This window comes from Natator depressus, chromosome 3, assembly GCF_965152275.1.
Source record: "Natator depressus isolate rNatDep1 chromosome 3, rNatDep2.hap1, whole genome shotgun sequence".
Classification (NCBI taxonomy): domain Eukaryota; kingdom Metazoa; phylum Chordata; order Testudines; family Cheloniidae; genus Natator; species Natator depressus.
In genome coordinates, this window is record NC_134236.1 from 120,506,244 (window position 1) to 120,521,349 (window position 15,106).

General features: G+C 40.1%; 1 protein-coding gene across 1 annotated transcript in view; it reads right to left on the minus strand.

The window, feature by feature from the left end:
• The window catches only part of RSPH3 (radial spoke head 3), a 34,384-nt gene that overhangs the window by 15,804 nt on the left and 3,474 nt on the right, over positions 1 to 15,106 (minus strand). Inside the window, exons 3-8 of the mRNA XM_074948701.1 lie at positions 12,908 to 13,049; positions 11,427 to 11,572; positions 10,309 to 10,512; positions 8,667 to 8,829; positions 4,506 to 4,592; positions 1,309 to 1,490 (exon numbers count right to left, since the gene is read on the minus strand). Of these exons, the coding sequence (XP_074804802.1) occupies positions 1,336 to 1,490; positions 4,506 to 4,592; positions 8,667 to 8,829; positions 10,309 to 10,512; positions 11,427 to 11,572; positions 12,908 to 13,049 (897 nt within the window). The 3' untranslated portion in view covers positions 1,309 to 1,335. The remainder of the gene's footprint in view (positions 1 to 1,308; positions 1,491 to 4,505; positions 4,593 to 8,666; positions 8,830 to 10,308; positions 10,513 to 11,426; positions 11,573 to 12,907; positions 13,050 to 15,106) is intronic.

Below are 15,106 nucleotides of genomic sequence, written 5' to 3' on the forward strand. Positions count from 1 at the left end.
TTAAAATTTGATCTTCGTTTCCCTAGAGGTTTCAGAGTAACAGCCGTGTTAGTCTGTATTCGTAAAAAGAAAAAAGAAAAGGAGTACTTGTGGCACCTTAGAGACTAACCAGTTTATTTGAGCATGAGCTTTCGTGAGCTACAGCTCACTTCATCGGATGCATAGCATATTGTGGAGTTTCCCTAGAGGTTACTCTTAAGATGTTCTGACATATTATCCTTCAAAACAAACAGGATTAGATAGTGACATCACACCAAGGCGCCGGTGTTGGGAGGGCTGGGGGTAAATCAGTCGTACTCTGGAGATATAGTTCTTCATGTTGGTTTATTTACAATATTTACAGATTAGACCCTGGGAGTTTTTTTAAATGAAAAAACAAAAACAAATTCCCCCCCCCCGCCAACTTCCACTGGGGTACTGCCTCGTCTTATGCTGGCCCCTCCCCAAACAGAAATACACACAAGATTTCCCTTATAGAGACAAAGCTCTTTACCTAGAAGCCTTTTCCCCATGCTCTGCACAACCTTCCTACAACTTGATTCCCTTTCCTTCCCTTCTATCCTCTCTCTCACTGGAAGAGGTTTTGAAAGGTCACAGGCTGCCCTTAATTAGCCTCAGATGTCCATAATTAACCTGAGGTAACCTCTTTCAGTTCACAGAAAACAGGGCTTTAGCCATCCTAAGACCGATATACATGCCCCGTTCCAGACCGTCAGGTCTGACTTAGAAAGACAAGGTGGGTGAGGTAATATCTTTTATTGAACCAACTTCTGTTGGTGAGAGAGACAAGACACAGGTCTGACTTTGTCTTGATAGCCATGCTGAGTCTTAAAGTGAAATAAATGTGGAGGGATTAAGATTTGAGGAATTTACATTCCTGTTGAGATTAAAAATATTAGGATAATAGTATACTGTATTGCGGAATGAAAACATGCAAGTTAGTTTTAGCAAATGTTTCTGTCTATTAGTGTGAAGTTAATATAGTCCTGTCCCTCCTCCCCCAATGAGGTGTCAGGCAGCACTACTTTTTCAATTTAAAAGACCTGCACTTGGGCTGGTTATATAGAAATGCAACCCCAATGCTGAACTGAACACTGTACAGAATTTCACTGACACCCTTCTGTAGTTTGTTAGTAGTAACCTCTCTGCATTTTTCTTTAGTCAAGTAAGCTATGTCAATACTTTAAAAAATTATTTTAGGCTTTGCTAATCTTATTGTTTGGTATCCTTCACCAAGGCTAGTGTATGAGATTTTTAAATAGCTCTGAACACATCTTTTGACTAGGCCAACTGTTTATCGGCCATTACCTGATTACTAGATGTTTGGTTTAGTCTTCACTTAGCTTCACGCTCCTGAGTTTCTGTTTGATGTAATGCTTCTGTCTGAATAGAGCCTCGATGAGATGTTTCTGTTTGCCCAGCAGGCTGGCCAGATGCTTCTGGCTGATCAAATGCATCTAACCTCTTGTTAACCACCTCACGAATCAGTGCTGAAATGACAAATGTAGTTACTATAGGGCAGAACAGAAATTTTTATGGATAAAAAAAATGCAATATTTAGAGATGATTTTATACATTATTATATTATTGATTGACTCACAGGGCAACAGTGAAATGTAATAGTAAATACAGAAAATTTTACCTGAGATTGTGATATATGCTTAGCCAAATTAGTTCTAGTTACCTCAAGGTAATTATTTTAAAAGGTTCTGTTCAACTGTTTCATTATCCCCCTTCTCTTATCTCTGTTCCTTCATGACTGCGGGAGCAGGTCACAATGCCAGGAACCAGTGCTAGTGAGGGGACAGTAAATATTGAAGGCAAGGGATCCCTCCAAAGCAAGAAGAATCTAACATACATGTCTGGAGAGCAGTGCAGTTGAAGATCACTTTCACTGAAACAAAAGCAGCAGCAAAATAATACTGTTTATTCCCTTAAAGATCAATAAATATCACAAACTGTGGGATCCCACTTTAAAAAAAATTGAATAATAAATGTGACAAATGAAAATAACCCAAAAATTAACCATAAAAGGTTTTTATTTTTAAAATAATACAGAAAATGGAACAATATGGAGGTGCCAATAACAGCTCCATGGTTATGACTGAGTTGAGGGTTGCACTTAAAGAAGATTCACCCTCTCTGTTATGTATCCTCCCCAAAACTGTAGCACTTACTCTGTGAGTACAGAATAAATTTTCTTTGAATTTAGAAGTAAATCCATTAATTAATTTCCAACTTAAAATTAATTTAAAAAATGAATCCCATGAGAAATGAAGCACTCTATTTGATCTTTTATTTTTGTCCCAAATGGTCTCAGCTCATGCATTATCTATCTGCACAAAAACCAGGAGACAGATGATTTTTAGTAGATCTGAAGCAATGGGTAATTTTTGAAAACAACAGACCTACTAAACACTGAAGGCAGGTGGAGAAAAACTAGGGTGGTGCAACGGAATGTAGAGGGCAGGAGGGCAAAGTAACTGTTAACCGGTCAGCATGCTCCAGCTACTTTGCACTGCCGTAAGGTGGTGCAAAGCAGCTGGAACACATTTCGGGCCAGATCCACCAAATTTAAAAGCAAATTAAAAAAAAAAAAAAATTAAGATGGATACTACATATCTTCCAGTCATTAGTATATCACATGGCAACATTCTCTTTGGGGTGCTTGTTGAGTGTTCATGGATGAACTTTTTAATATTAAAAAAAATTCCCCATTCAAAATTTCATTAGTAAAGGGATAAGTTTGAGAAATACATATCAGTAATTTAGGGTAAAATACATAAGAGGAAAGTTGTAACTATCAAAGAAATAAGGTCTATATCATAGACCCAAGAAATTCAGAATTCAACTAAATTTTAAAGAATCCAAAGTCAAGGTATAGAAATGCACAGTTAGGGTACTCAAACAACCTTCTTAAGTCTGACTTGCAGTGACACCATAAGGATGAAACATATGCAAAAAAGGATGAATGTGTGTTTAAAAATAATTTTAATCTAATCTGGGACCACACACTGAGATGCATTAATTATAACTGTATGATTATTGCCTGGTTTAAGATTGGTGCTTTAACTGCAGCCTATAAAGGTAGACATTTTAAAAAATACTGATTGGCTCATCAGAGCTTAACAAGAATCAGAGACTGGTTCATTTATCTGATTAATTACTGCTTTAGTTCAGGGGGAAAGTCCAGTATTATTGATTGCTAAGGAGCCAAGCAGATGTCTCCATGAAAAATCTGATTGATTTACACTGTTCCAGACTACCATATTGTTTATGTCTAAAATTAATAGTGGAAGGTTACTAGCCACATGACTTTTCAGCCAATCATGACCAAGAATTTTTCTTCTGTTCTTATTCTTTCATTTAGAATGACCACATTGCTACATGGTTGGGATAACTTATACATGTGAGGCCACCAGGCCTTGTGTTATGTACGGGAAGCCTTAAACAATGTATATGCTTTTCAATTTGAGGAACAAAAGAGCCTTCAGTTTGTTCAATGGAAAACTAAATATAGTAAAAGCTTTGGTATCCAGCATGTTGGGAAAATGGGGGGTGCCAGTAAGTCAAAAATTTTGGTTAACTAAGAGGGAGGGAGTTTGGCTGCAGGAGTGGGCTCAGGGCTGGGGGTTGGGGTGTGGGAGAGGGTGCAGGGCATGGGCTCTGGGAGGGAGTTTGGGTGTGCAAGGGAGCTCGGGGTGGGGGTTGGGGCACAGGAGGGGTTTCAGGGTGCTGGATCTGTCGGCGCTCACCTTGGGCAGCTCTCCACAAGCGGCGACATGTCCCTGCTGCTCCTAGGCAGAGGCGCAGCCAGGTGGCTCCGCATGCTGCCTCCACCCGTAGGTTCCACCCCTGCAGCTGGTTCCTGGCCAATGGGAGATGTGGAGCCAGTGCTTGGGGCAGTGCACGGAGCCTCTGTGGCCATTCATCCGCCTAAGAGCAGCAGGGACATATAGCTACTTCTGGGGAGCCACACGGAGACAGGTAGGGAGCCTGCCAGCCCCACGCCAACAGGACATTTCTGATATCCATTAAAAGCCAGTTTCGAGAGCTTTCCGGTTGGTAAAACAGCTTTCACTGTACAAGAACATAGTTTCATTGTCTGTGAAATAAATGAGGAATATAAACTATGTAAATGAAAAAAGAAAACAATTAATATTCATTTACCACTCCACTTCTCCTGAACATAACAGGAACCTCTCTGTCAGAGACATTCCACATATGTTTTGTACTACCAGTGGAGATGTGCTGCTGAAACACGCCTGGTATTTCTATTTTTTTCACTTGACCAATAATTACAAAACAACAACAATATAAAATGGGTCTGGGAATTGTCCAACAGTCAGGTGATTAAAAAAAAGAAAATGGTAAAATACATCCCCATTTGGACAATTGCAAATGTTGTTAATATATCCTCTGCTTCTTTATTTCACGATAATCCTGCAGTTTTGACTGAAAAAAGTTAAGCAGGGTATATTATATTCCATGACTTTGTAACTTACTGTCAAGCATTGTCCTTCCCAGAATCTTCTTCTCCAATGTCTGATCTACTTCTGCCATCACCCATGGAAGAAATTCTCTCTCAACATCTGTAAGATTTGTGGAGAGAAAGCAAGACAAAGTATTTTTATTAATGATGTGTTATAACAGGAGTGGGCAAACTACGGCCTGGGGGCCACATCCAGCCCTTCAGACGTTTTAATCCGGCCCTCGAGCTCCAGCCAGGGTCCGGGGCTTGTCCTGCTCCACGTGTGCCATGGCTCCGCACAGCTCCCAGAAGCAGCAGCATGTCCGCACTCCGGCTCCTATGTGTAGGCAGTGGTGAGCTGGAGCCAGTTCGCACTGGTTCGCTGGAACCAGCTGTTAAATTTAGAAGCCCTTTTAGAACCTCAGGGTTTAGCTGATCGCCATATTTGGGGTCGGGAAGGAATTTTCCTCCAGGGCAGATTGGAAGAAGCCCTGGAGGTTTTTCGCCTTCCTCTGTAGCATGGGGCACGGGTAATTTGCTGGAGGATTCTCTGCTCCTTGAAGTCTTTAAACTACGATTTGAGGACTTCAATAGCACAGATATAGGTGTGAGGTTTTTTCTGTAGGAGTGGTGGGTGAAATTCTGTGGCCTGCATTGTGCAGGAGGTCAGACTAGATGATCATAATGGTCCCTTCTGACCTAAATATCTATGAAAAAAAAAAAACCAGTTGTCCCGCGGGACAACCGGTTCTAAAAGGGCTTCTAAATTTAACAACCAGCCAAAAGTGGTGCCGGGGCTGGAGCACCCACGGGGAAAATTTGGTGGGTGCAGAGCACCCACCGGCAGCTCCTCACCCCATGCCCGGCCCCAGCGCACTTCCGCTCCGCCTCCTCCCCTGAACGCGCCGCCCCGCTCTGCTTCTCCATCCCCCACTCCAGTTTCCCGCGAATCAGCTGTTTTGCGCGGGAAGCCAGGGGTGGGGCTGAGAAGCAAGCGGCGGCTTCGCACTCAGGCCCAGGGAGGTGGAGGCGGAGAGGAGGTGAGCTGGGGCGGAGGGGCGTGAGGAGGGCTGCCTGCACCGCAGCAGGTAACCTGGTGGGCCCACAGGGGAACTGCTCCCCACCCCAGCTCACCTCCGCCTCCTTGTGCCTGAGCGCGAAGCCATCGCCTGCTTCTCAGCTCTCCCGGCTTCCCGCGTGAACAGCTGATTTGTGGGAAGCGGAGGTGGGGTGGGTGGAGAAGCAGAGGCGGAGCGGAGGTGAGCTGGGGCCGGGTGCGGAGCTGCCGATGGGTGCTCTGCACCCACCAAATTTTGCCGGTGGGGGCTCCAGCCCCAGAGCACCCACAGAGTCGGTGCCTAAGGTGCCACTTTTGATGTGATCAGTGGGGGGGAGCGGCTGCTCCCCCCCTAGCTTTGCTACCCCGCTCCTAGGAGCCAGAGGGACCTGCCGGATGCTTTCTGGGAGCAGCCCCAGGTAAGCACCGCCGGGACTCCCCACCTCGCCCCCCAGCAGATCCCTCTGGCTTTTAGGGGCGGGGCGGGGACCAGACAATCACTATGCTCTCGAATGAACTCCCTCAGAAAAATGATAAAAGACAAAAACACCATATCTCCTGTAGGTGAACACTTTTCACAAAGCAGTCACTCTATATTTGATCGTTCAATACTCCTTCTCAAAGGAAGCCAGCATAACCACCTTCAAAAGGCTAGCCTGGGAACTGAAATTCATAACTCAAAAACCATAGACTCAACAAGGACACTGGTTTTATGGCTCATTACAATAATCTATAACACACCACACTGCCTGCTACCCTTAATTGCCCACTTCAAACCCCATCCTTATGCATAACAATCTAACCCTCAATTGCACACTTCATTTCAAGTGACCACCTACAACATATGTTACCCCTTATGCTTAACAATCTGTCCCACCTTGTATTTTGCTCAGACACTCTGATTTCCTTCCCCAGACTTGAAGAAGATCTCTGTGGAGCTCAAAAGCTTGTACCTTCTACAAACAGAAGTTGGTCCAATAATAGATATTACCTCACCTATCTTGTCTCTATTATATCCTGGGACCAGCATGGCTACAAGCAACACAGCAAACAAACTTTAACAGGGTTTTTAAATGATTCTCAAAAAATCTGAACTCTTTGAGTGTCCCACTTTATCACACCTACAGCTCACGCCTATGTTTGTCTGTGTCCCCATTAACTTTTACTTTCCATTTAAATTAAGTTGCAAGTTTTTAATGCATTGAATTTAGCTCTTTTCAATAAAACATAATTATTAGCTATTGTTGTCACAAATAGGATCTAGTTGCATATGAGTGACCAGCTATGTTAGTTTTAAAATTGACTTTTTAAAAAAAATACCAAATATGCCCAGTCACAAATGTAAATAATGAATGAAATGTAGTTTTATTGTTTACATCTGGATAACCAATACTAAATGATAGAAGGATTGTAAACTTCTTAAGTTATTGTGAATTTTATGGTTATTTTATGTTTTAGATTTAGGGCTGTCTATTAATCGCAGTTAACTCATGTGATTAACTCAAAAAAATTAATTAATTGTGATTAATCGCAGTTTTAATCACACTGTTAAACAATAGAATACCAATTGAAATGATATATTTTGGATGTTTTTCTACATTTTCATATAGTATCCTGTGTTGTAATTGAAATCAAAGTGTATATTTTTATTACAACTATTTGCACTATAAAAATGATAAACGAAAGAAATAGTATTTTTCAATTCACCTCATACAAGTACTGTTGTGCAATCTCTTTGTTGTGACAGTTCAACTTACAAATGTAGGTTTTTTTGTGTTACATAACTGCACTCAAAAACAAAACAACGTAAAACTTCAGAGCCTACAAGTCCACTCAGTCCCACTTCTTGTTCAGCCAATCACTAAGACAAATATGTTTGTTTACATTTATGGGAGATAATGCTGCCCACTTCTTATTTACAATATCACCTGAAAGCGAGAACAGGCATTTGCATGACACTTCTGCAGCTGGCATTGCAAGGTATTTATGTGCCAGATACGCTAAACATTTGTAGGCCCCTCATGCTTCGGCCACCATTCCAGAGGACATGCTTCCATGCTGATGACGCTCATTAAAAAAAATAATGCGGTAATTAAATTTGTGACTGAACTCCTTGAGGGAGAATTGTATGTCCCCTGTTCTGCTTTACCCGCATTTTGCCACATATTTCATGTTATAGCAGTCTCGTATGATGACCAAGTACATGTTGTTCATTTTAAGAACACTTTCACTGCAGATTTGACAAAGTGCGAAGAAGGTATCAATGTGAGATTTCTAAAGATAGCTACAGCACTCGACTCAAGGTTTAAGAATCTGAAGTGCCTTCCAAAATCTGAGAGGGATGAGGTGTGGAGCATGCTTTCAGAAGTTTTAAAAGAGCAGCACTCCAATGCGGAAACTACAGAACCCAAACCACCAAAAAAGAAAATCAACCTCCTGCTGGTGGTATCTGACTCAGATAATGAAAACGAACACGCGTCGGTCTGCACTGCTTTGGATTGTTATCAAGGAGAACCCAACATCAGCATGGAAGCATGTCCTGCAGAATGGTGGTTGAAGCATGAAGGGACATATGAATCTATAGCACAACTGACACAAAAATATCTTACGACGCTGGCTACAACAGTGCTATGAGAACACCTATTCTCACTTTCAGGTGACACTGTGAACAAGTGGGCAGCATTATCTTCTGAAAACATAAACAAACTTGTTTGAGTGATTGGCTGAACAAGAATTAGAACTGAGTAGATTTGCAGGCTGTAAAATTTTACATTGTTTTATTTTTGAATGCAGTTTTTTTGTACATAATTCTACGTAAGTTCAGCTTACATGCAAAAGAGATTGCACGACAGTACTTGTATTAGGTGACCTGAAAAATACTATTTCTTTTGTTCTTATACAGTACAAATACTTGTAATCAAAAATAAATATAAAGTGAGCACGGTACACTTTGTATTCTGTGTTGTAATTGAAATCAGTGTATTTGAAAATGTGGGAAACATCCAAAATATTTAAATAAATAGTATTAATCGCTATTAATGTTTTTAATTGCACGATTTATTGCGATTAATTTTTTTAATCGCTTGACAGCCCTAGATAGATTACATGCTTCCTGTAAAGAAAAAAAATAGTATAAACCTCTTTCTACAGGATCATAGAAATATCCACTCTCACGAAGACTACTGAAGACTGAAGGAATGAGATCAGCCAGGTAACGCTGAGCAAATGCCCTTGCTGCAATTTTCTCTGAAGTCTCCTTATGCTTTTGAAGCAATTGTGACTGTTGATTTTTGCGACGTTCCTGTCAAAAGAACATTATATGTAAAATTTCCAGCCTTTTAGCTGTTAATTCCAAAATCCAAAAAAGAGAATATTAAAAAAATTTGAACTTTTAAAACACACAACAGGCATATAAACTGGGGGAGGTCAATTGTTCCTTTGATAAGTACACATGACTCATATGGGGTCCACCTGTGTGTACACAGACCTTTCAGGTGGACAAAAATGTTTTTTAAAATGGACAAATTATATTCAAAACTGCTAATGCCCAAAACCATATTATTCACAGCCATTTCAGCAAAATGGTTCCCTTTGTTTACTTTTTTTATATTTGGTACATCTGTGATTTTGCATTTGCTGGCTTCATGGCCTTCTCTGGTACCTCAGCATGAACTGGGCTAATGACATGAAAATCCCTCTTGTTGATAAAGCAGGGAGTCTGCTTTTGGGGTGGGGAAAGGCAAATCTGGTTTTACTTAAAGATTTTCTAAAGTTTTCAGCGCTCTCATTTTCTGTTCTATTTAGTATAAAATAACAGTATTAAAAATACAAATAAAACTGCTGAATGTTAAACAAAAACAGTCACTATTGATCAGAGCTCCCCAAGGGAAGAACCACAGGCAAAGTCCAGGTGGACATGCTGGGTAAGCACAATCAATACACAGGGGTACTGTAGATGAGGACTTTGTGGAAGAACTGTGGAATTCCACCCAAGAGACAGTAAGGGCATGAGAATTGACATCTTATGGGGTGCACTCAGGGAGACCAGAGAAGGAAAAAGAGATGCAGCTAGTCCTGCAACCATGACTATCGCCACCACTTTATGGCTGTCTGAGGATCTCTGGCTCTTTTGCTTGCAGTTAGAGGATCTAAGCATTTTAAAAAAGATTAGGTCTGAAAAATGTTACTACGATATATGGTGTAATTTTCCAAATACTGTCCTTTGTTTCCAAAAAATGCTTATTGCTGAGAAGTTAAACGTTCTGATGGCTGGGCACTTTAATATACCTCATCTGAAAGACCACGAAAGAAGTGTTTGCACACTCAGGATTTTGTGTATTAAGAAGTTGGATGTTTTCTTTTTCATTTTAGAGCACTGCAAGCATTCATTTAAGAGGTATTGTTGTGGAAACCTCCAGTTAACTGCTTGACTAATTATTTTATCAGATACATAAGGCAAAATGAAGTCAGGTTCTGTACTATGTATGAGGTACGTTTCTGTTAAGTGGTTACATTCCAGTTTGAATATCAGTACTTTACAGAAACCACAACATTATGCTGATATATGGAAACTACTAAAAAAAGCAGCAGTAAAGGCATTAAATCGAGCTATTTTTATAATTGTCTAACCTGACATTGCCCCTTTAAGTTAATCAAATTTATTTTAGGTTTTGTCTTTGTCTTCCAGTGGTGTAAAGCCAAATGAATACAAGCTTGCAGAAGACCAAAGGTCAAGACACTGAGTCTTAGACATAGCTGGTCTGCGCTATTGTATCGATACCTTTTCCTCTCTGTGTCGCCTCTCCTGCTCCTCAAGGCGTTGTACTTCAGCAAGCTCGGCATTGCGTAATTCCTCATATGCATACTGATGTGCCCGCAGATTGGCCAGCTCCTCTTCTTCCATGACTTCTAGCAAAGCTTGTTCAATGATTTTTCCAATCAAAACTTCTAGCATTGGTTTGACTTCAATGTCAAAGTCAAACAGCTGAGGATGAAAGCAAATTAAACAGAGATTTATGCATCCAGGTCCCAATCAATTTAAAGTCTTACCAAGGTGAACAGAAATGCTTACATCTGCAATAGCTGGCAAGATCGCTGGTGTTAACACAGGGCTGGGAAGACAGTTTTGTACAGTTGTAATGTTACCAACTGTGGCAAGGAATGTGTGAAACTCTGAACTCAGAATGGGGCAAAAAGAGAAGGAAAGGATAAGGTGCTATTTGGGAGATGGGAAGTACCAGATCATATGGAGGACTTAGGTTATTTCACAGGTTTAACAAAAGCATTCCTCCAGTCCTCACTAAGTGATGTGTATGATCCAGACTAAATACCAGTAAACATGAATACTGGTAGTTCTGTCATTCACTCCCCTCCTCTAATGGTAGTTCCTGCCACCTCAGCAGCTCAGCCTCTCTCTCGGTCTGAGACCCTTTTAGGCTCCCCTCTCTTTAAGAAAGCATCCATAGCAACATGCAATAGGTCTAAGTCTGTCTGGTGGGCCTAATTAACAGACCAGTTCAAAACACAGTCACTTTTGGGGCCCCCAGTCAGAGGCAGAAGGCTAGACTGGACCCAAACCATGCTCACATACACATCCCTAGTCCCCTCATGCTGAATTTTATTATTCAGACATGCAGAGAATTTCTGAATGTTTTAATTTTTACTGCAAATAAGTAAAACAATAGCATTCAGGGAGAGGCATTTTCCTTAACATTATCATTATCCTCACAGTAAAGTACTTTAGACATTATAGGGAATTTTTAATGTCTCTACCAAGAGTAGGTCCTCCATGTTTCTGAATTGTTTCTTGACTGAGTTCAACTCTTCATTTTGTATCACAAACTTATTTCATACATAAGAAATCTTGCTATGGTTGCAGACCAAAATTTTCATTTGTACCTCTCCTTCTTCTATCTGTGTGGCCACATTTCTCCCTGTTTTGGCTGGGATGAAGAGTGGAGTAGGTGGTCTGTCCAGAAAAGCATCTGTTTGACACTCCACATCAACCTCTATTATGCGGTCACCAAGCTCTTCCAGATACAACTCTATGAAGCAATAGTATGATGAATATTGTATGTAGGGTTCTGTTTTGCACAAAAAGCCAAGGTGGCAAACTAATTGTTAACAGAGGTAAATTATCATATCAAAATAATGTACAATAAAATGATTACTACAAAGTTAAAGACTCAATGTAATATTTACACCCATTTTTCTGTGTAGGAACTACCATTATCATATTGTCCATAGTGTCTGATATATTTAATGGGATATGATTCATAAACTGATATTTCATTTGTCAGATTTCAGAAGTTGATGAGGTGATTTTGATTAAGTGTAGACTATCAGGTTTTAGCTCACTTTGTGAAATACTGTTCCAGGTGGAGTTAATTCTGATAAAGCAAGTTAAAAGAGAGGCCACAGATAGCTATCTACTAACAGCTATGTTTAAAATGTGTGTGTGTTTTAATTCTCCATGGTATGTTCATTCTGAGAGGCACTGGCTAAGTGGATGAGAACTAGGTCTGCTGTATTGAGACCTGAGTTCTCCTTCTAGCTTTTCAGAAATAACCTTCAGATAAATGAGAATCTGAGCAGTTTCACATCTGTAAAATGTGTGTGTGGCAGGGAAGGGCGGAGATACAAGACCTTGCTCAGTAATAAGGGCTGGGAAGTGTACAAGATTATTAACACTATTCAGCGGATAAAGTAAGAGATTAGAACTAATAGTGTCACGGCTTTCAGATCAGGGCACTTTCCCGTGGGTCAAAAGGAATTTAAATGGGGGAAAAGCCATTTCTGCTGCAATTGGGAAACAGGAGGGCAGGATGCTCACTTGAGCCTGGGAGCATGTTCACTGCAGCTGGAAAATTCAGAAAATTAAGAAAAAGTGTCCTGTGAGCATGTGCAAATGGCATTTTTCCCAAAGTGTACAGCTAAGCCAAATCTGAACAGATTTTCAGAGGCAGCGAAAGGCACCGCACTGACCTGAAAGCTATTCTCTTGCCAAATTTTAAGTTCCTGCTCCAAACCACTGAGGACTAAAAAAACATGTAGTTTTTCTTTATTTATTTTCCTAACAGTAACCTTATTTTTGGAAATGGCTCCACCATTTTTGCCCAAACTTTCAAAAAAAAAAAATCTCCCTGAGCCAGATACCAAACATGGAAAATTTCAGCCTGAATGGATAAATTTGTTAAAGTTGTAAACAATTGAAAACAGGATGTTATAATCGGAAGGGACGGACAACCTTAACTACAGATTTTACTATCAGCTCCTCCTACAATACTAGTAACAAAGTGAATTAAACTAAGTATGTTAATATCGATCAATGAAAAGTTTTTTGTTTTTAATATTAGATCAAGATTTTTTCAACATTTTACCTGTCTGCACATCAACATGCTTTCTCCCCTCTACAGGTTCTGGAGTTCTTGAGTGAAGCTGCTCTTTTGCTCGTTTTCTGGCAAGTGCTTTCCTGTGAGCCTCTCGCTGTCTCTGGATCTCAAGAGGGTCAGGCTGAGCAGTCTGGGGTTTGATACAAAAAGTTTTAGTTTTGCAGGGAAAAATTCCAGCACAAATTGTACAAAAAATTACTACTAAATAATTTCTAAATAAGTGATTTTTAAAAATTTCTACAAATCAAATAATATAGATCAGCTGTAAGATATGGCCCCTGCAAAGACTTCCACAGCTTCTTAACTTTACATACTGTGAGTAGTCCCATGGACTTCAGTGCATAAAATTAAACGGGTGTGTAAATCTTTGCAGGATAGGGGGCTAAGGAAGTAGTGTGCTAGCTATGCTAAATTGCTATTTGGAAATATCCAATAGCTTAAAGTGTGGTTCTATTTTGAAAAATAAGCTGTGTAAAAATGGCATGAGTTTACTGAGAGACCTGCTCTCTGAAATTTTTCAATCATGCCTGCCAGCTTACTTTACTGTCTAAAGCAAGTCTTTACTCTAGTTAGCGGAGCATAGCCTAGACAGCTATGAGGGTGAAAAGGATTCTGTTCTAGGTTGCATATTGTCAACAGAATTGTTTACTAACTTCTGATTTCCGAATCTTTATTGTTGGTGAAGGGTGAGCCAGAAGGTACCCATGATTTTTAGATTCAATATTGCATTTGCAGAATTGTCAGTTAGAAAATCATTTTTTAAACTTTATAAACAAAGCAAATTTGATATGTAATCAGAAAGAGATAATAACCATGGAACCATTTTCACAAAGTCACTTTTGAGTACAGTGGTCCTTTAAATCCAAAAGTTGATCTACTCTTAAAAGTGATCTGTTGGAGAACATTCTCTGGAAACTAAATACCTCTAAAATATTAATCAGAAATATCACAAGACATTGAATGCCTCTGCTTCAAATAGGCATTGCTTGTGAACACTAGGCATGCGACAATTCTCTATAAAGGGCTAGAACGTTTCCACCTAAACCAAATGGAACCAGATTGCTTGTACTTAAAATTAAAAAGGTCATAGAGCAGTTTTTAAACTAAGGGCTGGGGGAAAGCCAACAGGTGCGGAGGAACATGTGGCTCGGACAGAGACATCCCTTAGGGGAGGATCTATTAATGGAGATTCTCTATGTCCTAGTAAGGAGGACAGGATGGAAGATGATAAAATATGGGTAGGATCTAATGAGAAACAGTCAACTGAAAAAGAGACCCATTCAATCACATCACATAATGGCAGACAGCTAAAAAGTGACAAGTTTTTAAAGTGCATATATACAAATGCTAGAAATGGGCGAATTAGAGTGCCTCATATTAAATGAGGATATTGATTTAATAGGCATCACAGAAACTTGGTGGAATGAGGATAATCAATGGGACACAATAATACCAGGGTACAAAATATATCAGAAGGACAGAACAGGTCATGCTGGTGGGGGAGTGGCACTATATGTGAAAGAAAGCATAGAATCAAATGAAGTAAAAATCTTAAATGAACCAAACTGTACCATAGAATTTCTAGGGATAGTAATTCCGTGCTTGAATAATAAGAATATAGCAGTAGGGATACACTACTGACCACCTGACCAGGATAGTGGTAGTGACGTGAAATGCTCAGAGAGATTAGAGAGGCTATAAAAATAAAAAACTCAATAATAATGTGGGATTTCAACTATCCCCATATTGACTGGGTACGTGTCAAATCAGAATGGGATGCAGAGATAAAGTTTCTTGACACCTTAAATGACTGCTTCTTGGAGCAGCTAGTCCTGGAATCCACACGAGGAGAGGCAATTCTTGATTTAGTCCTAAGTGGAGCACAGGATCTGGTCCAACATGTGAATATAGCTGGATCACTTGGTAATAGTGCCCATAATATAATTAAATGTAACATCCCTGTGGCAGGAAAAACACAACAGCAGCCCAACATGGTAGCATTTAATTTCAGAAAGGGGGACTACACAAAAATGAGGAAGTTAGTTAAATGGAAATTAAAAGATACAGTGCCAAAAGTGAAATCCCTGCAAGCTGTATGGAAACTTTTTAAAGACACCATAATAGAGGCTCAACTTAAATGTACACCCCAAATTAAAAAACATAGTAAGAGAACCAAAAAAGTGCCAC